Consider the following 24,136-nt stretch of genomic DNA (forward strand, 5'->3'; position numbering starts at 1 on the left):
ATTTAGACCACTAACTCACAGGCATCTAATCCTAGAGTTGCCTTAAAACATCTGGTTGTCTGTTTTGGAGTACAAAGTCCTCCAGGCACCTCACTATATCCAGAGGCTCCCTCGTCTAGTCAGACAGGTCAAAGTCAAATTTTGATGAAAAAGTTCAGAGATTAGTGAAGAGCTACCCAAACCTCACAAAAATATTCAGAAGGGCTCTGAAAGACTCAGTCCAGAGTCTAACACACTGGGCAGTGCTGAATTCAGTCATGCAAACGGGTGAAGAAATTAAGAATCATAGAATCAGAGAGTCGTCCAGGCCGGAAGGGACCTCCAAAGGTCATCTAGTCTGACCACCCTGCAGTCAGCAGGGACACCCCCAACTAGACCAGGTTGCCCAGGGCTTCATCGAGCCTCACCTTGAATATCTCCAGGGTGAGGCTTGATGAGACTGAAGACAGCACAGGAGAGGTAGCAGCCATCACTTTTTATATAATAGCTTCATGGCTAGAGAAAACACCCACAAATGGGCAGAGCTCGGTATTAAATGCCTGCTCAGCTTGAATGTCAGCTCCAATTTCTTCAAAGAGAAGCCTAGTCACCAGGCCCCCACCGGAGTTCACTAGCCCAGGTTTTGTGTTTCAGTAATGTGGCCACCTGACCTTCAAACCCAAAATGGCTACAGAACTAATGAGCTGCCAGCATCCATCGGATTCAGAACAAAAGCGTTACTTGAGAATATTCCTTGGCTTCCAAGGATTTTGTTCTAACCACCAACTGTTTAATAAAGTGAAATTATTCTTCTCCATGTGCTAATTAACTCGGGAATTAAATTGCAGTGTTACAGTGTAAATGTAAATCAGGACACCTTTCATACCACGATGACACTGGGTAGTAATTACAACATCTAGTTTTTCAGGATAGCAAAATGTTCACTAATCCATGCCTTCCAGCTCTTCAAATGACATCAGGAGCTAATCACTGAGTGGTCACATTCAAGTCCCTAGAAAGACATTGATTCAAAACAGCAGTCATCTTCCCCCTACTTTCACTAGGTCTTTTCATTTGATAAAGACAGGTCCATTATAAGCAGTGAATTCTAAGCACATATTTTAGATATGTCCAGAAATGTTTATAATTTGTCATTGAAAATAGAAAATATTCAAGGAAAAGTTGCAATGACTGTCTCTGGAAAAAAAAAAAAAAAGCAGTTAACGTGGGAGTTGAGAGATTTGAATTCATTTTCCAATTCAGACAAAATAAACAAAACCCATGACAAAACCTGAAAGTGTCACACCCACTGCAGTTACTAGACTGTATCCAAAGTAGGTGTGTGCATCCCCCTTAGTTCCCAATTGTACCTATCAAAACCAACCCTGCTGAATCTTCAGGTTCAGGTAAAACTGCAGCATTTGCTTTCATTAAAGACCAGAAAACCGTTGCTGGCGGTGAAACTATGTCACTGTTTCAAAGTTCTCAGGTACATACCACATCTCTGTCACTTCAGCCTAAACAAGTCTGCTTTCTTGCACTGCCTAAAGACACTCTAATACTGGTTTAAATTAGCCATGGAAGAAATAAAAAAAAGAAATCTCAGGCTAACTGACCCTGTCCCTTGTATTCAGTTCCTTAAACTGTCCATCTGATTTTAATAATTTTCCTTCACATACCCTAGAATACTATAGCATCCTCCATTTTAGATTAGTATCTTCTGCAAGCTTTCCTCTTGAGAGGTGTTAATGTATGGCATCAAATCAGATAAAAAACTAATGATAAACACTATTTTTACTTAAGCTGGAAGTGAACTTGAGCAGTTACTCTGAAATTTTCCAAAGACTTTAGTCTTAACTTCTGTTATACCAGAACAGAAATAACAAGTATACTGATGCTGTGAGACATTTTGCAATTTAAATGACTATAACTATGTCTTCAGCATTTAGATTTATAAAAGGCTCTCAGTATTTTTCACTGTATCTTCTTTAGCATCCCCCAGTTTAGATCTAACTCAAAAACAAAAAAAAAGGGAACTATATTTTGTACCAATATGCTTTCCTATAGAATTTTAAGTTATTTCAGTGACAGAAATCCTGATGTATTTTGCATTTTGCATTTAGACTTCATTTCATAATTAGAGCTTTTCCCTTAATGACTTAATACTGTGTTACTAAAATATTGTAATCTTACCCTTTATTATATTTACTCACATTATGAAAAATTTCATGAATAATTACAAGAAAGTTCTGCTTTAGCATACTGTACTGTTGTTTACGATTATTAATCTATTTCCATGATATTCTGCCTAATCTCTCTACCCACTTTTGTTCTGTAAATGGTAAATATTTAGGAACTCTATTTTTTTCAACTCAATACAATTACAGATTATTTGCTATTCACAGACACTGAGAGCTGAGTATTGTTATTTAAGCAAAAACAGCAGAGCTAAAACTAATACTTGAAGAAGAAGAAATGGTTAAGAAGCCATAGAAACGGAAAAGATCATGTGTTTAATACTACTGAAGAATACACAGCTGGGAATCCTGAAGAGGAACAATTCATATCCTACTATAAGTGAAATTTTCCACTTAGGTGGAATTGAGTTCTGCGGAACAATAGAGACAGAGTTCAGTTAGTTATTTTGTACCTGCGCTCTGTGACAATCATTTGTTTCAGTCAATGGGAAAACTTATGGGCAACCTTGGGCACTGCAGCATTATTATTAGCTTTTCCTATTAGATTTCAGAGATATGTCATTTATTAAAATATACTAAGAGCTTAACAAGTAATTTATAAAAGAATAAGAAATACATTTATCAGAATAAATAAAATTCTTTAAATCAATCAAGAAATCAACAAGTGAAATTACACAGACGAGTACAAGTTTCTGGCAATAGAAAATTACTTATTAGACAGCTTTTTGTTGAATTCTCATGCCTTGTTTTCAAAATGCTTCATTTGAGCTCTACCTGCACCCTATGCAATTACAAAGCATTTCTTGCTTTTCTGACTTTAAAATTAGTAGGTAGAGAATGTTCTGTGATATAACAGATTTAGCCTTTCCCAATTATAGCTGTATGCAAGAAGTACAGCCAGACTTTACAGATGTCCTAAAACGTTTTATTGGTCGGATTTTCAGGAAAAAAAAATAAAGAGAAGAAAAAAAAAAAAGAAATTTCAACTGTTTTAAGCATTACTCCTCTACAATGACATTAGCATCCGATAGAACCAACCGAACTCAAGGAATTAGTGTAAGATAAACATATTACTCACATACTGTTGAAGAGCTCTCGGTATGTTTCGTCACCTTTACCTTCCGACATCAGGCTGTCCAGTTTGTCAATCAGTTTTGCTTCCACCTGCAACATATAAGTGTGATGTAAACAGCTTCTTTTTCCTTTAATGAGATTAGGGAAAATTGAGGGATGATTTGTTTTTATATAAGGGACTTTGCTAAATGCATGTCTTAGAATTATTGGTCAATCATGTAAATCTGATGATAAGTCACTTCATCTCTTTGAAGCTGTTATCATTCCCAAGGTTTGTGGGGTTTTCTTTTTTTGGTGTGGGCTTTTCTTTTTTTTTTCTTTTTGAGGGAGGGAGCTAATTTAAATTGAGCAACGTGACTTTAAAACTACAGGCTGAGTAGCATTTGCTGCTGCTAAGGCAGCTATCTATTTATGGAGTCAGACAAAAAGCACACAGCCCAAATAAATTGCCTGAATTCTCAATGCAGGGCTGTAAGCACAAGCCATTTTCTTAGACTTCAATAAAAATATCACCTTTTCTGACCTGCACCCCACTCTTTATAAATTAATTTTTATAAATGTCTATACTGTTCAGAACACTTGGGGGCTCAGACTTACTTTCCCAACCTTCCTTACCTGCCAGTGGTATTTGGTTAGAAATCCAATTTGCTGGATTTACGTATTAGCTATCAAAGAAACTTACAGAACATGTCTGGTTGCTAATGACTCCTTCAATGCATATTTTTAAGTGTATCGATTATAAAAAATAGGGAGGCGAGGCTACACTGTGTGTTAATATTTCAAACCTCCTTTTTAGCTGTAATATATTAGCAACCACAAATCTAGGGGAGAAACCAAGCCGTTGTCAAGATATTTTATTAGAGAATAAATCTATTACAATTTACATTTAAACCAAGCTGAAAACACAAAGAAGCAGAAGCAGCAGATTTTTTCCTTCTCACTCCTAGTTAACATTTCTATGGTGATTTTTAACAAAAAGCTTATATATTGATAGTGAAAAGCTACCTACTTACATCACATGCACTGCTCCGTTCTTAATAGTTTGTTTTGTGTTTCAGATACAGCTCCCACCGTCAGCATTAGGATTGCCTGGGAGTAATTCAAACACTTCTGCTTTCCTTCATTTGAAGCAGCAGGAAGGAGGGCACTGAGAAATGGTTTGAGGCAGTCTGAAAGAAGTGAGTGGGAGCTGCAGGAGCAGATGGCACACTTGGTCGTTCCTTCCTACCCCGTTAAGAAGGTGTTTGAGCAGCAAGAATACTTGGATCCTTGCAGAAGAACATTCCTCAGAAGAACCATCTGATCTTTTTTCATACCAACCGGAAGGGAAGCTAGTGGAATTCTGTCTAACCGGTAGTCTGTACTGCGGTAAAGCAGAGCTGAAAAACCACAACAGCAAAATCCACCTTGTTGAAGACAACTCATCTTTTATTCTTCACTTCAGCAGGCCATGGATTTTATCCCTCATCTTACTGGCATGATAGTGTTAATTGGAGAATCTTACTACCCCCTCCAGAGAATAAAATGGGAAAACCCTGGTGGTCCCTCTCAGAATGTTGTGGTTACCTTCTCCACCCCAAACCACCGATGGTTGGGACCAGCACTCTCTGAAGTGCTTGAATTTCAGTCCTGTTTTATAAACAGCTTCACGTACAGTACCTGTTTGAAGTTGCCGCTTCGCCTTTGCTCCCAGTCCATCATGTCATGGAAAATGGGAATCATTACATTCCTCAGATCTGGCTGAGGGATCAAGGTCACTTCCAGAAAGGGGCCAATCAATGCAGGAATAAAGTGAAGCTTGTGTTCCCCTAAAATGAACATGAACATGAACTTCAATGTGAATTAGGTGTCTCGTGAGCTGTCAAGCAATCCAAATACTATCTGAAGTACTAAAAAATAGGCCTCTAAATTTCTATAGATTTTTTTATCTCATGTTCATCACAGCATGGGCTATTTCTTAAGCCCAAAAAGTGCAGAGAAGAGCTGTAGACAATAGAAGAATGTAAGACAAACATAATTTATCAGATTTTTTAATGCAATACTGAGTTCAGAAGTGACAGTGGGTTATCTGTATCCCACATTAGTCTTCCAGAAAGAGAACAAAGAAAAACAAAGGCCTCTCTGAGCGTTTCATTTATTTTTCACAGGAATGGTCTAGTTTCTAAGTTCTCCGCTCTTGTGTTTACAAAATGGTTAACTGTCTGATATTACATGCTCATCAAGAAGAGGTGAGTACTTTGATTTTTACCTATCTTTAGTTTTGTTCGTACAGAAATGGAAGTACATGTTTTGACTGCAGGAAAGGAAAGATGTGACTCAGCTGTTCTCAAACAACTCACTTTAAAATCAGTACTGGAACATCTTCCATTAGCTCACCATATCCTACTTAGCAGAAACTATAAAACTAAGTTCTTATCAGGAAAGCTAGAAATGGGATACAGTAAAGATTGACCATTTAGTTCTGTTCTCCAGGCATCAGACTTATGATATCTTCAGAATAGGGGGATTATGAATCACGGTGCACTGACTTTCCAGTCTGGAAATTCATTTTATCCCAGCATACCTCTGGATATTCCAGTGGGCAGTAACCCCTACCTGCTGCTCTGTTTGGTGTTTGTGCAAAGGAAATCCATAATTCCCTCAGCTGGAAACATCCTGGGATGCATATCCGTATGAGAGCTAGGTGGCTGTACAAGAATCAAAGCTTATGATGACTCTTACTGCTCAGAGAACTGTAATATGCTGACTAGCACAACACCAGTTATATGAAATATCCTGACTACAGTATTTAATTGGACATGTTACCAGATGAACTCTATACCGTACCCCACACACTCGCCCCTATTGAAAGGCATCATGTTTCCCTCCTTGCGTGTGTATTGGGTTTCCGTTCAGCAGAAAACAATGTGAGCAGGGAGAAGATGCACACTGAGGTCTTATCCTATCATGAAGGACAGAGATGGGATCCAGGAGTGGATCCTTGATATACCAGTTTAGAAATACCCATCATTTACCCAAATAATTTAGAGAGATGCCTGGGTAAGCAATACTAAATACTGTAAATAAGTAAAATATGTTATGCAAAAAATATTGACAAGATATTAATATGCAAGTATTTCTTATTTTGAACAGGATGATCAGAAAGACCCATTTTTTTTTTTTTTTTAAACCACATATCTTGCTGTGGAAAAGATTTACAGAATTGACATGACGGTATCTCAGCAATCACTAATGGTCTTCATATCTTTAATCAGCCCTTTAGTGATGTTAACTATTGAATAACTGAAATATAAAGATGACAAATGTAGTGTTCAAATCTTCTACTCAGTTTTTATTTTCTTCCCAAATATCATTTAATTGCATTTTTCTGAGGCTCATGCTTTCAAACAGTTTGCACAATTATTGCTTGTAAATATAAAAATGTTCCTAAGTTTACATCCAGGCATATATCTTGCTCATGTTGTCCAATGTGTCATTTATACATCAGTCACTGATTTGTTTATGCCTTTATATTTTAGTGCAACTAGGACTTAGGGGAAGATTTGATGCAAATCCAGCATCTCAAGAGAGCTTCAGAATTAAGATATGTGTCTGTTCCTTAAACTGTTTGGCAACAGAACTAAAATTGAGAGCATAAATATATTTCCAGGCATAATAATTCTGCCCAAAAAAGCAGTACTTTCTTTTCTAATTTTCTCTGATGGTATTCTTTCGGTTCTCTTTGAAGAAATAGTAACAGGTCAGATACAGCAGCAAGACTTAGGAAGCTGAATTTAGCTATAAAGAGGGGAACTACAGATGACTAGAGTTTTCCTGAACTTGAATCAAGACTTCACGTGAACTTAATTATCAACTCCTCTATCATTGGCAAGTGTATTTAATAGGTGAAGGAATAATAATTGTTTTTCATTTTATGAGCTACTCATGATGTGTTTAATCACTTACCTAAATTTTGCCACATGCTGAAGATTTCACATCCCATTGTTACCCTCATGTCACCATATCTGCAATATATTAAAAAAAAGTGAAACAGTGAAAGATCATTTAAGAAAACCTAGTTCATATGGCATTCTGTGACACTGTTAAATGAAGTGTCTCATGCGTAGTCCATAAAAAACTACTTTAAAAGTGATGATTTCTTCCAAGTTTTTGCTCTTTCCATTGTACTTAGCTAAAACTGGATTCCTAAACATGGATTTATTTGCAATATTGTCGAAAGTATCAGTTCTTTCTAAATACTGTACATCAGTAATGCAGCCGTGAAGCAAAAGCTATTTTTTGCAGTATATGAGAACAAGTAGTTTTGCCCTAGCTTAAAGAAATACAATTAATTCATACAGAAAACAGTGCAGTGCCTGGCAGAAACACCTGAACCAGCACGAATCAACTTATGCATGGACTGGAAATTAGTGCTGCCACTGCTACAACATGGATATCTTGCTCCCAATACCTAAACCTATTTGGGTCCTTCTAGGAAGGCTGCTATCGGCTCTAAAGACCTATACAAACTCTCATTCTAGTTACTGGAAATACTGTTATCGTTACCTTTTTGGTAGGCCATTTGCAACCTCCCATGCCTTGCATTTTGAGAAGTGTTTGATCTATTGCAATTTTCTAGAAGCTGACAGCAGTACTTACTTTTCTAAAACCTTTTTCTTCTTGGAAGGTGTGAACATCTCCAGTTGTAGACATAACTGGTTTATAAAAATGACAGCAAGAAAAAAGTAGGAATCCCATATCTGCAATAAGCATATGGCAATGGGTTATATCATTTTCTCAGTACCACTATTTTATGACCACTCAAGATGGTAATTTTCAAACCCCATCGCTTCTTTCAGTCTCAACTAATAAATTACTCAAACTGTTTCTGACTAAATTTCTTTGCATCCAAATATACTTTTCACTAACCTCAACATGTTCAGCAGGAATACATCTACTTTACATATTCTATATTTCTTAAATGCAAAGTCTTCAGAGTTGCAGTTATTTTTTTCATCCCTCCAATGAGAAAACCTTACCTTCTAAATTTGGAGACATTTTTTGGGTATATTTAAACAGAAGATTACAAAAAGTTAAGTCAAAAACCAAAAAATTCTGACACCTCAAAAGCTATCACATAACAGAATTGTCACTCTCTCGTCCATCCTACTTAATAATATTATTTGCAAGCCTCACTTACTGCAGGCTTCACTGGACAAAATGGAAGCCAGGTTTTGTAACATATTGCAAATATACAGATGTTTTGTACACATGTTTTATGAATCAGATGCTGAGTCTTCTACTTAGAAGACTGAAAGAAAAATTTAAAATATATTAAAATATTAATTATTATAACCCATTTATGGATTCTCCATGGGAGCAGAAAGAAAAAAATGTAGGGGGAGCCCTATTCCAGACACTGCAGTTCTTCAAGACAGTAATAACATTGCTAAGCAAGTTTAAGGAACACAGATGCCTTTTCTACAGGCAAATCTTTTATCAGCTTTAGCCTCTGAACTTGTGGAAGTTCATAAAGGATAGGCTTACTCATGTCCAGTTATGGCAAGTAGATAAATCTGCATTCCTGTCAATCTCTCCAACAGGAGTCTGGATTTTAAGAGAAGCACCCACAACTCTGCTGGAAGTCAACAGGAGCTCGTTGTCTTCTTTAAGAAGGAAATTCTGCAGTTTTATGATGAAGCAATTGGACTAACGTTTCCTGGTTGGGCAGAATATTTGTTCAGGTTTCCATGGGAATGGGTCTTTTCAGACGCATTCCTAGGTCTTCTCATCCGAATCCTAAAAGCATCGTTCTGTAATTCACAGTTTATCGTAGGTGCCAGATCTCATTATATAAGGTATCACTAACATCTTTAACTGCATTCACCATGCAAATTTCTAATTTTAATTATTCAGCATGTCTTGAGAGAAATTACAGAAATGCAAACCCGTATTTTTGATAAATTTGCATCAGTTAAAAAAATGGAATAATTTTCCTTTGTGTGATAACTCCAAAATAACAGACAAATAATAAAATTAATTTCTATAATCCAAAAAATTGGTATGCAAAAATCCTGAATAAGTAGGCTACCATAGAGGCTGAAATAAAAAAAATGAAAAATAAGAAGAAATTAAAAAACCACACAATTCTCCTGATTTTTAGGACAATCATGTATTTAAGAAAAAACTTAATCTCTGAGCACTTGAAATTGCTGATTCAGTATATGTTCTAGCTGTTTAGATGCTGGAGCTAAGTTCAACAACAAACACCCAAGCCACAGGATGACGTAACAGCTATTGAATCTATCGTATGTTAGAAGGCATTTACTCTACCTTGTAATCAAAGTTTTCATTTAGGAAGTTTTTACGAAGAGCATCCGAAAGGTACAAAACTGTAGTAATGATCACACTAGGAAGAAAAGAATGAAAAATACAGTAGTTTTCATTGAGTGTGAAATCATATTTAATACTCAGAGCTAGACAATCTTCCCATCAAGAATAGATAGATTGTAAGTAGAAAATATCTAGTAATTACCAATATACACTATTGACAGCCCTATGGACAAAGAGTCTTTGTAATGACAACAGATAAATGCAAAAGTGCATGAGCTGTGCGAGAACAATTTGCCTCTAAAGATCACAATTCTGTATGTAGCAAACATTGCCCTGCATTGACATCTGCCTGAATTATATTAATCTATTTTAGGTAAATACATATGACCAAAATCCTTTCAAAGTGCTTGGCACCAGAGGTCAATGACAGCCTTGTGCATTGTAGCAACCAAGTTTGGTAATCTACAGAAAAAGAACATCCTTAAAGGTTATTTAAATAGAATTCATATCAATGATTCAACCCTTAAGCTAACCTCTGCAGCACTCGTGCCTATCAACACATTTAGTCAAACCAAAAATCCACACAAACCATTAAATTATTTTTGAAAGTAGTTAGTAGTGGATGCTTACGGGGGAGGAAAAAAGATAAACATAGAATGTTCTTTTTGCTGTTACACTCATGTATTTTACAACAATCAGCTGTTTAAAGACCTTCTGAGAAAAAGGTTATATCTACACATTTCACATAATTACCATCTATCTACTATTAACACATCTAGTACTTCTTTGAACATGGTTCTTGACCTGGATGCTGTTACAGTGCTAAAGTTTATTTCCCTTTCCATACTTTGGACTTCATTTTTTACTATTTTTGCAATGCATTCAAGACAAAATATGTTTTATTAAATATAATAACAACAATATATATTTTAAGAGTACAATATTTTTCATCTTCACAGCACTGAAGGATTATACATAAACCAACCAGCCTAGAAGATAAATTGTATTTTTCTTCTGTCACTTTTGACAGATTTCAAGATCATAAATATAAAATGGCTATGTATCATTTAGCTTATTAGTAGTTCAAATGTTTGCTTCCATTTATCTACTTTTAAAATTACCATCCCTGCCAAACTTTACCTTCTGGTTTGATGTGTCTGAACACCTGTAAGAGCCAAGCCTGAGACTGTTTTGTGAACACTGCTTAAGTCTCAAGTTTCATTTGTTCCTAATACCATTGCTCAAATGTGATTTTCATACATATTATTGTCTCAACAATTATATCCAAGCAGCTTTCCATGTTCAGCACTCATCTGTAAAGTTTACCCCACTTTTCCACCAACAGGGAGTCACAATCCGTGTGAAGCACCTCCTGTTGCAGCACGGACAGAAAACAAAGCAAAACCTTAAACTGCAATATAAGCAAAGCTAAAAATCAAGGCAAGGATAAGAAAAGAGAGCCCTGTCATTCTTGTTATTGTGCATGATTTAATTTACAGCCCATATGTTTCACAAAATGGAAATAGTTTGCGTATTTCAGGAAGATGTTCTGTTAGAAAAGGTCAGTTCATCAGAACTATTGCTGTGTAGAATTTCAACCTAAGTCCAAAGTAATAAAACCCTGAAAAACTGTATGCCAGAGAAAATTCCAGAAGATCTCAAGAACTGCAACCATATTGCCAAGTTTACATTACATAGTTCTATTTATGTCTGAGACAATTCCTTCCTTGCCACATTCTTTCCATGGTAGGTGAAACTGAAGAGAAAGATCTGCTTCGATTCTCATGAAAAGAAAATTAGACTAGAAATCTTAAATGCAATTTTTAGAAGATTTTTTCAGAGTTTTCCAGAGGTAATACAATAACTGCAATGCAAGTATTTCTTGCTATAGGCAACATAGCTCAGTTTTGATTTATTTGGCAAGCCAAAGATATGATACGGATTAGTTCATAAAATGTGGGTCCGTAGAGTGAGAGTGGGCATGTTGTAGAGAAAGAGCTTCAAAACCAAACTTAGAAAGATGAAGCCATTGTCTTTGTCTCACAAATTGTTACTCTGAATCCACAAGAGAAACTTAAATCAGGTAGGACAGAAAAAATCGGGACTTTTCTTTTTAATGTAGATTCTATAAAAAAAAGCAAAAATGCACCAAGCAGAGACAGCAGCCAGAGGACAGATGGACAGCTGCCTGATCCAGTACAATATTCACATTCCAAGTTGCTTCCCAGCCAACGATTTCAAAACAACAACAACATTTATTTAAAATCCATTTGAGTATCAAACTAGAAAACATCGAGTTTGTGGCAAGACTTGCTTTTCCTCCTCTTACCACCTGCCACAAATTTGTTCAGAACCACTGTTTTACAGGAGAAAAAACTCTGCTTTTAGGTATTAAGTTATTTTGGGTTGATACACAGAATGCTAACCCAAGGTTCAGGCAGAGCATTTTTGAGAGAGTGGCTTTTCCATCAGATTTTTGCAGCAAATCCTTCTGCAATACACTGTTTGAAAAATCCAAAGCAGCCCCCAGAAGCTCAACAACTGGTTTGCTGCCTGGACTGTGCTCCGGCAGCCTGGCTTTTGCCCAGGCAGCCAATGGTAGAAAATGAAAACTTTCTTTTTCCATTCTGATATGGGACAAATACGTAGCATTAGCTTCTCATTTCACCCTTTGATATTTCATTGTGAAATCTTCCCAAGCACAGAGGTGTTTGCACAGAAAAAATGTTTCTTTCATACTTCATAAATAAATAAACTAAACCTAGAGTCACATATCTGTGTATCTTTATGTATATATCCATATAAACTTATTCATACATGCATACCTACCATGACTGAATGTCAGGTTCAGTTGTTAGCACCATTTTGTATTACATAAAAGCAAGAATGTTGCTGGCAATGCTGTGTATTACATAAAAGCAAGAATTTTTGTTCATTGTAGGAGTCTCGGACTCCCACACCATGGGAGCTAATAGGATTTTTCAAAGCAGCCATAATGATGAAACTAACACTAATTTGATGTCTTCCTTTACCATATATTCCATTTAAGTTACTTTAAAAATAATAATAATAATAATGTGTTTCAATCATTACTGAATTAGATAACCAAAAGGATTCTCTGTTTTAAGTCCCTATGCCCAACTGTCAGGAGATACATTTGGAATTTTGGTATAGGAAACACACTACAGTAAACCTTACTTTACAAATCAATTATTTTACTATAAATAATAATATTCATAAATCCATTTTGTATGCTTATAAAATTATGATTGTCAATTGTATTATCTAGCATCTCTACCATTTCACTAATGCTGAAAGGATATACATAGTTAATCATACAGAGATCTTTAAAATTAAAGGTTCCTGCATACTGAGAGCAGTGGAAAATTTGTTCATTGTTCAATAATACATAGCCACAGTATGTTATAAATATCAAACCTTTGCTCAGCAAGTAATAGAAACCCACTTTGCTCTCCAACAGCCTCCTCAATTGTTAATGAAACATGACATACCTGGAGTTCAGCTCAGTCTGTTAAACGGTCTCAAAAGATGCCAGTCAATTAAAGCATTAGATAAGTGATTCTTTTCCTAACCTTAGGGTAACTTAAGCAAGTGACCGTTACATGGTGACTTCCAGTTGAGAGAGACATTATGAAGATGTTATCCAGAAGCTTCAATTTCAGTCTGGCATATTTTATTATTGAGTTTTTGATTCCTCTCTGGCGCTAGGCAACTGATTCAGACATCTGCCTATATTATGTGGTGCTCATTTGCAGTTACAAAGAGAAACTTTGCTTAGAGGGCCAGCAAACTAGCTTACCACCTAGTTGATGTAGAAAGTAAGTCTGTCCCTATAATGAAAGAAATTAAAACTATATTTTCCATAGTAAATACAAAGACATATATCATCACTCAGTGGTAACAACCATGTTAGAAATATTAGATCACCATAAGTAATTATTTTGCTTTGCTGAATGTATGCTGCTTAGCTCACTACAAGTAGTACTTGGTTATGCAGTTTTAAACAGAGTTAATTTCTGTCTCATTGCTCAACTGCTAGATGCTAATAAACATTAAGGACTTTTTTGCATGTTCTTCTCCTTCCATCCCAGAACACAATTCAAAAAAGATCAATTCCTCTGCTTTAGTGCTAAGTCTGCCTTTTTAAATGTTACTTTATTTCTCAAATTTTGGAAGTCACTTGGTAGTTTTATAATGCTAGCCATTAATATTTTTTTTGTGTTGGGCATCCGGACATTCAGAATTAGAGAGTGTGCATGCATCATCATGAACTGTCTTAATTTCCGCATATTTACAAGATTTGTCTTCATGAGATCACAGTATCTTCTGGGTTTTTTTAATCCCAGACAGCCTGCAAGTATCAGATGCTACATAATTACTGAAAACATTGCAATAAGAAAGAAAAAAATCTAGAAGCCAGGGGGCAGCAATATTTTTATATATAAATATTATATATTGAAATACTTATGGCATTTTAAGACCTAAAAATCTTTCAGGTAATTGAAGTTTTTCATATATTAATAAGAGGAAAAGGCTCTTTCCCTCAGGAAAAGCCTATTACCTGATTTTATCCTTGCTAGGACTCATTTCTTCCTTAGGCTCAGACAAGCTAAATCTCTCTTCCTGTAAATACTAGTCAGTTTGAATTTTTATATCACCCTCGGGACACGGGAGAGAAAAGACAGTGCTGCTGGTGATGTGACTGCAGTGATGGGTGAAGCTCCCAAGACACACACTGCCTTCAGATTAGCTACCGTTCCTCCGGCTGAAGCCCAGACAGCCAAGAAGGCGGCCATCTGACACAGCATACATGACAGTTGTTTTATTCCTGGGAAGAAGGAGTTAGAAAAGATCCAGACTGTTAATGGATTACTTGATTACGTGCTTAAAAAAGAGAGCTAGATCTTTTAGTCTTTCCTTTTAGACATGAATGGAGGAGCAAGGAGTTCAAGAAGTTTTGCCTTCAATCCTGAAGTGTCTCAGACCATTGGAAGCGTTCTGGCTCATCAAGTGAAGCTCAGGGAAAATGGCTTACAGCTGCTTCTGTCTGCTGTGCAGGCAGTGCCCTAATTTCTCATCCTGCCTCTAGGCCCTTCCCTTTGCACTTAAAGATTTGGGGTTGGGACAACTCTAGCAAAGCTGCTACTCAGTGGCTCTGTGCTTTTGAACAGCCCGGGGAAGCGGAAGGTTGGCAGTCACTGCAATGGTGGGGGGGATGCAAGTGAAAGGAAAGGAGCTCCTGCTCAGAAACAGCTCTGGATAAACTACTGCTCTGCAGCTGAGGAGAGAATAGAAGTGAATTTTCCTTTCTTCTGACTCAAAAAGGAAGAGAAACTTAGCCATAGACACATAATGTAGGAATGACGAGTCTTCAGTTCACACCACGCTTTTAAGTACACCTGCCACCCCTCTGTTTCAGAGCAAAGCAGCATCTCCTCCACGGAGGAACGAATGCGTAGCAAAGCAATTATTGAATGCTGAATTGGTAAAGATGTGTTTACATCCCATTTGCTGACAGTAATGCTCATGCAATTGTGTGTTATGGGGTTCAGTTAGCCCATCTGATTGGCTTCTTATGGCCAGTTCCCACCAGCAGTTACTGTCAACTTCTGTCAATCTTCTTTGCCTGACAGAACTGGACACAGAGTCACTTCCTAGAAGGTCAGAAACAACGTGACATGGATTAATAAAAGGAGATGGGTGACGTTCAATAAAATACTGGTGCAAGTAAACATTCCTTTTGCAGAATTTAGTATCATCATCTTAGCATATCTGAACACCACCAGCCTGAGAAACACGTGCCAAGGTCATTCCTACATCTTAGTTTTGTACATGTCAGCTGTTGCAAAGCCATCTGCCAAGCCAGCTGTTTCTGGAATATATAACAAATTCTTAGATTATATATGTAGTCTAAAAGTTCCTATGGTTTTTTTCCCTCTTTCCTGTGTTTCTCAATTTATCTCTTCAGTATGAATATCAGATGCAGGCTGGTATGAGCCATATTTTCTTTAATATTATACACAGAAATGAATGATCATATCCATTCTTTAATTATTAACCATTTTTTTTTGCTGTAATTTAAGCATGGCAAGTTTACTAACACAAATTGAAGTAACAAAAATGAGCAAACATGTTGTTTTGTTCAATTCATGACAAAGTTTGAACAAATACTATGATGCTTGCATATGCATACGCACCCCCCCCCCCAAATATATAGCATGAGCACAAGTTGTGCCAAATTTCATTGTAACAATACTATACAGCACCATGAATTTAAGTTCTCCTTGGAGCTGATAGTTCCATCAGACACTGTAATATGTGTCATAAAAGTTTAAGTCAATCCTAAATTCTGGATTTCTAGGTCTGCCCAACACAACCCCCTCCCTCTGCCGACACTGGTGTTTGCATAATTGTGTTGACTGTTCAGCTGGCTTATCTGCTCAAAGGCTAGGCCTGCAAGAAAGGATTTTAGACTTGATGTAATGACTTCTCAGAAACGCTGGGAACCTGTTTGTGTAAAAATAATGCCAGAGCAGAGAAAGAATGGCTCAAAGACAGGTTACATCTCAAAGTAATACTTGGAGCACTACGTTACTGATGCCTGTGCTGTACCTCATTTCCTGATTTGTGATTTTTAATTTTGTTTTTTCTGGCAAGCACTAAATTAACAAACATGCAAAAACATCGTTAATGATATTACAGCAGATAATTTCTTCTTGAGAGCAAACAGATCTTTACCAACTCAGCATTTCAACAAACAGATTTGAAATGAAGTTCTGTTGAGATTTGTCATTTGCTACTTGGAAAACAAAGCTGCTGATGCTTAGCCTCTTCATTCTGTAAAAGTGTTTCTGAGTTTCCAGTTATATGTACTTACTGTAATTCAGAAGAGAAAGAGATACAGATTATATTATGAACTACTTGTGTAAAATAAATCCAAAGATTTTAAATCTCAAATTCAAACATTAAAAACTGCAGCCAGCATTATAATGGATATTTTGGATTTTATTTACTTTCATCATATACCTTTATTTATCTATACCACAATCTTTGCATACTACCCATATTTTTTAATGAACACTAAAAATGCCTTACTTGTTTGCAACCAAACGCATCACTGTCCAGTCTTTTGGAAACATCTCTGGTCGTATTAGTATCCGAAATACAGTGAAAATCTGCAGCAGGAAATCCTTTGGAAGGAAAAGAAGCAGTCATATATCTTTTCCGCTTTAAAAAGAGAGGCAAGCTTTAAAAATATTTTAATCAGAGACAAAAAATCACAATAGAAATAGCAGAATTGCATTTACTTTCAACATAGATACACCTCTGAATATTTTTCTTTTTTTTGATTCTCCAAGAAAGCTTCAAATAGTGATTTAATTCATTTTTCTTAAAAGGAGGAAAATAATTTAATGTGTCATTTGATTGACAGCAATGCATAAGAGAAATGTCAAAGATGCATTTGGTTTCCACCCATACACTTCCACAAATGTGATCCCGAGAACAATTTGCAAATCAAAAAAGCACTTTACAAACACTACAGAGTTCTGAATATCTCCTTAATCATGTTAGGTTTTCATCACTTTCAAGATTTATTCTAAGAGAGGCATTATTTGGTGGGAAAGACAGAGAGCATAAGGACAATTTTATCATTGGGTTTGCAAAGACCACTGAATTCAATAGCAATGCTGGAGCCCCTGAACTGTTATCGCAGCTGGTTGGCTGGATGCAGGTCACTTAACCATTCTGTCACATTTGCTGAATCTATAAAAATAGTGAACACATTTGATCTCCTTTGAATGTAGAAAGCGCTGCTTAAGAACTTTTAGCATTATCATCTCCTATGTCATCTAACTCACTAATAAATAAGTAAATTAAACTATTTCTCTCAGCACACGGGTTTTCAGATTTTCTTTTCACAAAAAAAACTACCGTCAAGGGTAATACTTCAAATGGCCCATCTTGATTGTTTGTAGCACTGCCAGTGTTTTTTCAATAAGCAAAATGGAGCTTTTAACATCATGAAGAGCATGAGGTAAGTGATATAACACACCTAACAGAATCGGTGTGGTACCTGACCTCAAAAGGTTTTGTATTGATTCTGCCCATTTCTAGAGATTCTGCCCCACTTCTAGAGAGTTAGCCTGAAACACAGATGAGATAAAGATACAACCAAAGGGTACCAAATAATTTTGATACCAAGATATATTCTCAAGTGCGTTTACCAAAGTGTAGATGATGGGCATTGCACAACAGATGTCTTTGATTAGAGAATCACTGTAAAGGGGGACGAATGCAGGCACTGGAAAAGCAGCTGAGATCCCTGCACCCACCCACAAGAGAAGATTACATAAAAGAGGCAACCTGTTTTCTGAGCAAGATGCCAAAAAATTCTCTGTATTAAAGAGTATAAATGATACTAACTGCAGATAACACATTATTTGAATGCAGGTGATCAGCTTTACAGATAAACAAGTAGCTCTAAGAGCAACACACTTATTCCAGACTGCTTTCCTGTAGTTTTGGACCTTATAGTTAAATTTGAATGTTTCTGCCTGCTCCATTTTTTCTTTAGGGGTTACCTCCTTTCCCTGTGCCGTAGTCCCAACAAACCAACAATGACTCGAATGCTGCTGTATGTCACCTCACAATAAGGTCCCAAATTCTCCCATATCCCATTTTTATGCCACCTGTTTTCCAGACACAATTCCAGTTGCTACAGTTAGGGAGCTGACTGGATGTTGAACTGAAGGGACCAAATGGCTGCTGCTGGGAAACCAAGCAAAGATTTTGGGACTTAAAACCCAAGGGCTCCGTGAGGTGTAAACTTAGTGCTTTTGAGACTCACAGGCCACTACCAAAGCCTGCTGAAATTCATCAGCTTGTTCAAAAGTCATTAAGAAAAGAATGACAGACAGAGAGGAAGATCATATATACTTAATTTCTTTAGGTAACTAGGCTAACACCAGAATAAATCTTTTATTTGAAGCAAGCTTGAAAATAAATCAAATGTAGATACCGGCAAAAAACTTCAAGTCATTAACAACAGGCTATTTATTTCTAATTTTAACAGAAAATATAAAAAATTGTCATCAATTTAGTCATAAGTGGTTAGATGCAAAATGTGGATTTGAAAAACTCAAGACTGAAGACCTCTTTGTTATAGTACATGTTAAAACATATAAAACAAATGCAGTATAATTCAAAGCTGAAATACAACTGAAAGAAACAGATAACTCATAAAAAACTTTAGAAAAACTTGTCAGTTTTAAGATTTTCAAGACATGACTATTAAGCTTCTATTAAAGAATCTGTAATTAATCTGTAGTGAACTTTTATTTTTCAGGATTCAGTTTTTGGTAATACAGTTCCCTATGAATCCACCATAAGCATGAAAATAAGCAAAGAGTAAAATGCCAGTTGACTTTGCCATTGATGTGCTGGGATCCTTCATGTGTCAGCACTGCTCATTGATATTCAACACCAGTGCTCACCCCCAAGGGATCCACCTGCATATAGCCATTCCATAAAATATAGCCATTCCTTTACAACACCTGGAATTTTGCATGATGCAACAGCTCATTCTTGTTTCATGGTCCAAATATTTCAAGGCATTGCTACAAAGTACCATTCATGGAAGATCAATTTTGTGACTATACTTTGAACTGTTTCTTTTGCACTAAACTATTATCTTTCATAGTTGTATCTGCTCTGCCGAACACATCACAGTGATTTAGTAACAGATTTTAACATTTAAAAACCGTTTTTGCCAGCAGTATAAGTGAACCAACATTTGGTTGGCTGTGTAGAGATATAATTAATTTCTTATATGCTTTCTATCTTAAGAGACAGCAAGAGAGTAATTTTGTCCTTTTACATACTCTAAATACCACCTCTTAATATTCCTACCTAGTGTACATAAGCTCTAGTACTATTTTACACCACTTAATAATATCACAATATCACAGTTCAGTTTCCTTTAACAGCAATATTTGCTTCATGAAATTATTAAACTGCGGTTAAGTGAGAAGCATGCCTTCTGAAGGACGGAAAACCATCTATTCATTTAATAAAAAAGTGCCTTGGAATTTCTTTCACATTTCCCTGTACGCATGTAAAATCCTCTGTGAAGTAGGTCAGACTTTTCACTGGATGTCTCCGGGTGCATCTATATTAACATTTTAGTTTGGATCAACGGTCCACTTTGAAGCTAATTGCTTGATCATCCATTGCTTTGGCTCACACTGCAGAGTTATCAAGCTACTTATTATCAAGTTATTTGTACAGCACCCTAGAGCTTTTTTGCAGTGTGCCAAGGTGCCCACAAGACAGGATGATTTGACGGTGCTTTGTCTCTGCCCAGACAACTCGCCTACCCTGAGGCCAACGCCTTTGCCAGATCTTTCCTTCACTGCTTTCTTAACCTACATCAGAAGCCACGCAAGTATTTGTTTAGAGCAATCTCTCTGCCCCAGCACTTGTCCTTTCAGAAGTCCGTATATGAGCAGATGTCCCAGTATAGCAGGGGAAGGACGGCGGCTAGAACGGAGCTTCTCCACCAGCCATATTCCTACTGCCTACAGACCTCACACAGCCTGTGTCCCAGGGGTCAGAGAAGGGAGCAGTGGAATAAATTGCACTTCGTGGTAGGGTTCAGCACCCACCTTACCTGGCTTAGGCTCCTTTAGATGGAAGAGAGGGTTCAGAGAACTAGTAAGGTTTACACCCATCCCGATGAAACATTATCTTTTTCTCCATCAGATCTCTCCTCTATATCTATTCTGCCACATTATGTAGGGTGCACTCCAATGGATAAAAAACTAGGCCTTCTGGCATGTGCTATTTTGTCTTCTTTTGATTTTTTAATTAAAAACCCTACACAGCCAAAACCACCTTGCTGAGGTCAAAACAGCACTGTGCTAACATATAATGTTTTTCTCATTCACTTTCCTACTTCTCCTATTTATAACTTCCACTGTTACCTTTTGTCATAAATTATATCTGAGCTTTTTTGCAGCAGCAAATATCCGCCTACAAGTGTGCCTCTGTTCTACAAATTGCTATAAAACATATTTACTAGAAGAAGATGGCATTTTGTGGTAAGCAAAAGAGCATATCTTTAAAATGATATTGAAAGATAAAAGGAAGCATTTAAAATTACTGCCTCATTAAATTCAATTTTTCAAAAAGTAAATGAAGTATAGTCTCTGGTGCTACCACTCAGCCATGAATCCCCTGTCATTTCTTTTTACTTCAATTGCATGTTTTCAAATATAAAATGGTTTTCTACCTTCTGCTTTGTGTGGAAAAAACCTACTCTCTTAAAGAACTGACTAAAATAAAAAGTCACCATGTCAATTACTTAAACTAAATGTATTTACAAAATAGAGGAAATATTTCCATAAACAACCACTTGTTTAAAGCATCACTCAGATCCATGTCATATAAAAAATGTATAGATGTCATTCCTTCAAAGTCTCCATTTTGCTATACTGTGATTAACAAGCTGGAAACAGCCTTAATAATTTTGGTACAGACTGTTAAAAAAAAAACAGAATAAGAACTGCAAGCATATTTCGATAGAATGAATGACAACTTTCACTCCCTTTTTACAAGTAATTGCATGAGTGAAATTTTGTTTTGAGAAGTGGTTTAGTGGAGGTATTCTTTTAATAGTATCACAAATGCTGTGCAAACTTGCAGTCATGCAAGCACATGACATAGTTGACTTGGGAACTAGTCCAGAATAAAGAAGACATACCTTGTGATAGCAGTGCCTAATCATTCAGTGTAGATGGTTAATTACAAACAGAGGTAGGCAAAGAAAAAAAAGCACAGCAGATTGCAACTCAAAGGCCCGGGTTATGCTCAGATATGTCCCTTGGAAACCCTGCATCAGATTTATACTTGTAATGTGGTTTAAGGAAGACCAAATCCACTTTGACATCACTGACCAGGGGACAAAAAGGGGATTAAAAAATACAGCAAGATGATGGTAGTTACCACTGAGGCTTAAATCCCAAAGTACATACTAGCCATAAGATTAACTATGGCTACTAGTTCAACCTCTCAAAATACCTCACACCAAGAAAAAGTCTTATCACAGAAATTTACACCTTCTGAATCTTCATTTACTCATACTGATGTCATTTCCTAAGAAGCATATCTTAAAGCAGTACAAAATACCAAGGAAGTTGCACACTTGGCAAACAAAGCAGAAAAATATGGAGGTAAGTGGCAAGATGGTTCAGATAGCCTAAGTCATACGCAATCACCTCATGATTAACAGCAGTGTCAGCCTCACACACTAGCTCTCATCTTCCCCTCTTGCTCTCAGTTATACGCATTTCAGTGATACCGATATTTCCAAGTGAGGGGAAAAAAACCTATATCTTATATTACTTAAGATTCAGAAAAGAAGGAATGCTGCATTAATTATGATCAACCTACTGCCACTGAATCGCTGATGGAGCTGACGATGATTTGATGAGATCTGAATGGAAATAATAAACTCTGGACTTGAGTTCTCAAGACCTCTATTTTGATAGCTGATGGCACTGGCTACAGCTGCTTTCCATATGTCTCTCTATAATAACAGGGTGTGTGCGTGGGGGGAATATAAATGTGTCAAATCAAACACCATTCAAGCATTAATTCTAGTGATTCTTCACTTTCTGGAAGCAAGAATTCTGAATAAACTCAACACTATTTCATAGAAACATCAAACAAATCAAGCTTGAAACCTCTAGGAAATATAAAAATCTAAACCTAGGAATAGAGACCTGCTCAGAACTCAAACAAAAGGGAAAATATTATCAGTAAAAAATGCCTAGGTTCCACAACATACACTAAAAATTGCCTAAGGGTAGCAACTATGCTAGGTGAAAACAGATGCTGTAATGCTAGAATAAAAATTGTCCACTCTATGTAACTCATAAGCAGCACTCTTGATTCATGATAGATATAGCTTCTTTGCATTTTCTATCTTTCAAGCTCAATATGAGCATCTCACTACAAAGAAAAGGCACTCATGAACGGCATGCTCTCTTCAGAACAGCTCTGAACAGCTAACAGGAATTTAAGGAAATCTGAAATTGCACCATGGTTAGACTCCCCTTTCCAGGGCAGTACTTAAGTTTATCAAGTGGTAGTTTAAGAGTAACATCTAAAAATATACTATCACACTAGGACATGATTACCCTCCTGTCTAGGATCACTGGCTGAATAATGGGCATAAGATTTACTCAAGGTTTATTGTGTGGATCAAATTTGGTACTATGTAAGTTTGTCAGGGTCTAGCAGAGTAGAAGTCTTAATGTATATTTTCATGCAGAAATTCTTAACTTTTTAAAAAATCCTTCCCCCTTCTCTTAAAAGGAATTAAAAATGGAATATCCATGAACCCGGTAACTCCATCAATGAAACTGGTAGAAGCTGTCCTGAAAGAGCTCTGCAGCTACTTTCTTCCATGATCAAACTGGGCAGACAGGCATTACAAGTCTGACAGTTCCTCCTGCCACTGGACTTGCTGCACAGTTAAGAAAAATGGAGAGTTAGTTGAATATGCATTTCTCAAACTGTGTGTTTGCCATTGCCATATATAATTCAATGAATGAATAAATAAACAAATATAATAAACCAAACAAAAAAAAACCTATGGCAGAAAGAATCAAGCAGAACTGTATAACCCTGGCTTGAAACCATCCTTAAAACAGGCTTGGAGGCTAAGTTTGTGGCTTTAAAGCTATTATACAGTCCCTCAAATTCCTATTCTATCTGCTGTCATTGTAGAAGCAACAGAATCCTAGCCCCACCCTAAGAGTGGAGCTGAGTACACATGAAAGCCTGTGGAAAAGTTCATCTGAAAACAGATTGTATTCAAAACACAGGAATATCTTAAAGGGAGATAAATCAAAAAAAGGAAATGAAAAGAAACTTGAACAAGTGGAAAGACAATTCTGTTACTTACCCTAAGATCTTCCTTTGTGTTGAAGCTATCAAGAAGCTGTTGATAATGTCTATCAGTCATTTGTCGCAAGAGTGACAACAAACAGGAGACAAATTCCCCCTGTTCAGAAAATCCAAGAATAGAAATATTATAGATTGCAGTGTCTTCTGTATTTCATCTTAAACTGTCATATTATAAGCACTGAAAAATAATTAACAACTGCAGTGGGAAATTAATCTACAATTAGGTTTAGACTCCATATTTTGTGAAAATACATTAATGTAGCTATAAACTTCCTTTCCACTTAAATAATTATTTTTCCCCAAATGGAGTTTACTTGCCTAGCAAAATCTGTTTTAAATAGTCCCAGAAGGGCTAAACCAGTAAAATTTTGATTTGTGATTTGTTTCCCTCGTATCTGTTCTTAAACAGATTATTTAAATTGCTAAAATTACCTCTTACTCAATTCAGTTTTGAAACAAATATCAACAAAAATATTTTGCAACAATTCTGGGAAGAATGCTATTATTTTCCTTTAGGGAAGAAATTAATGGTGTTAGCTGGGAATTTTTTCAAAACATTTTTTCATCTCAAAAACTCCCTA

The 24,136-nt window shown here is 36.4% G+C and overlaps 1 protein-coding gene across 1 annotated transcript in view; it reads right to left on the bottom strand.

Moving 5' to 3' along the window:
• Positions 1-24,136, bottom strand: part of DOCK4 (dedicator of cytokinesis 4) — a 174,206-nt gene that overhangs the window by 42,464 nt on the left and 107,606 nt on the right. The window contains exons 26-32 of the mRNA XM_014963343.1: positions 23,554-23,652; positions 16,680-16,774; positions 9,564-9,639; positions 7,890-7,990; positions 7,197-7,255; positions 4,911-5,059; positions 3,256-3,341 (exon numbers count right to left, since the gene is read on the bottom strand). Coding sequence (XP_014818829.1) covers positions 3,256-3,341; positions 4,911-5,059; positions 7,197-7,255; positions 7,890-7,990; positions 9,564-9,639; positions 16,680-16,774; positions 23,554-23,652 — 665 coding nt within the window. The remainder of the gene's footprint in view (positions 1-3,255; positions 3,342-4,910; positions 5,060-7,196; positions 7,256-7,889; positions 7,991-9,563; positions 9,640-16,679; positions 16,775-23,553; positions 23,653-24,136) is intronic.

Source organism: Calidris pugnax, unplaced genomic scaffold, assembly GCF_001431845.1.
Source record: "Calidris pugnax isolate Ruff unplaced genomic scaffold, ASM143184v1 scaffold44, whole genome shotgun sequence".
Taxonomy (NCBI): Eukaryota; Metazoa; Chordata; class Aves; order Charadriiformes; family Scolopacidae; genus Calidris; species Calidris pugnax.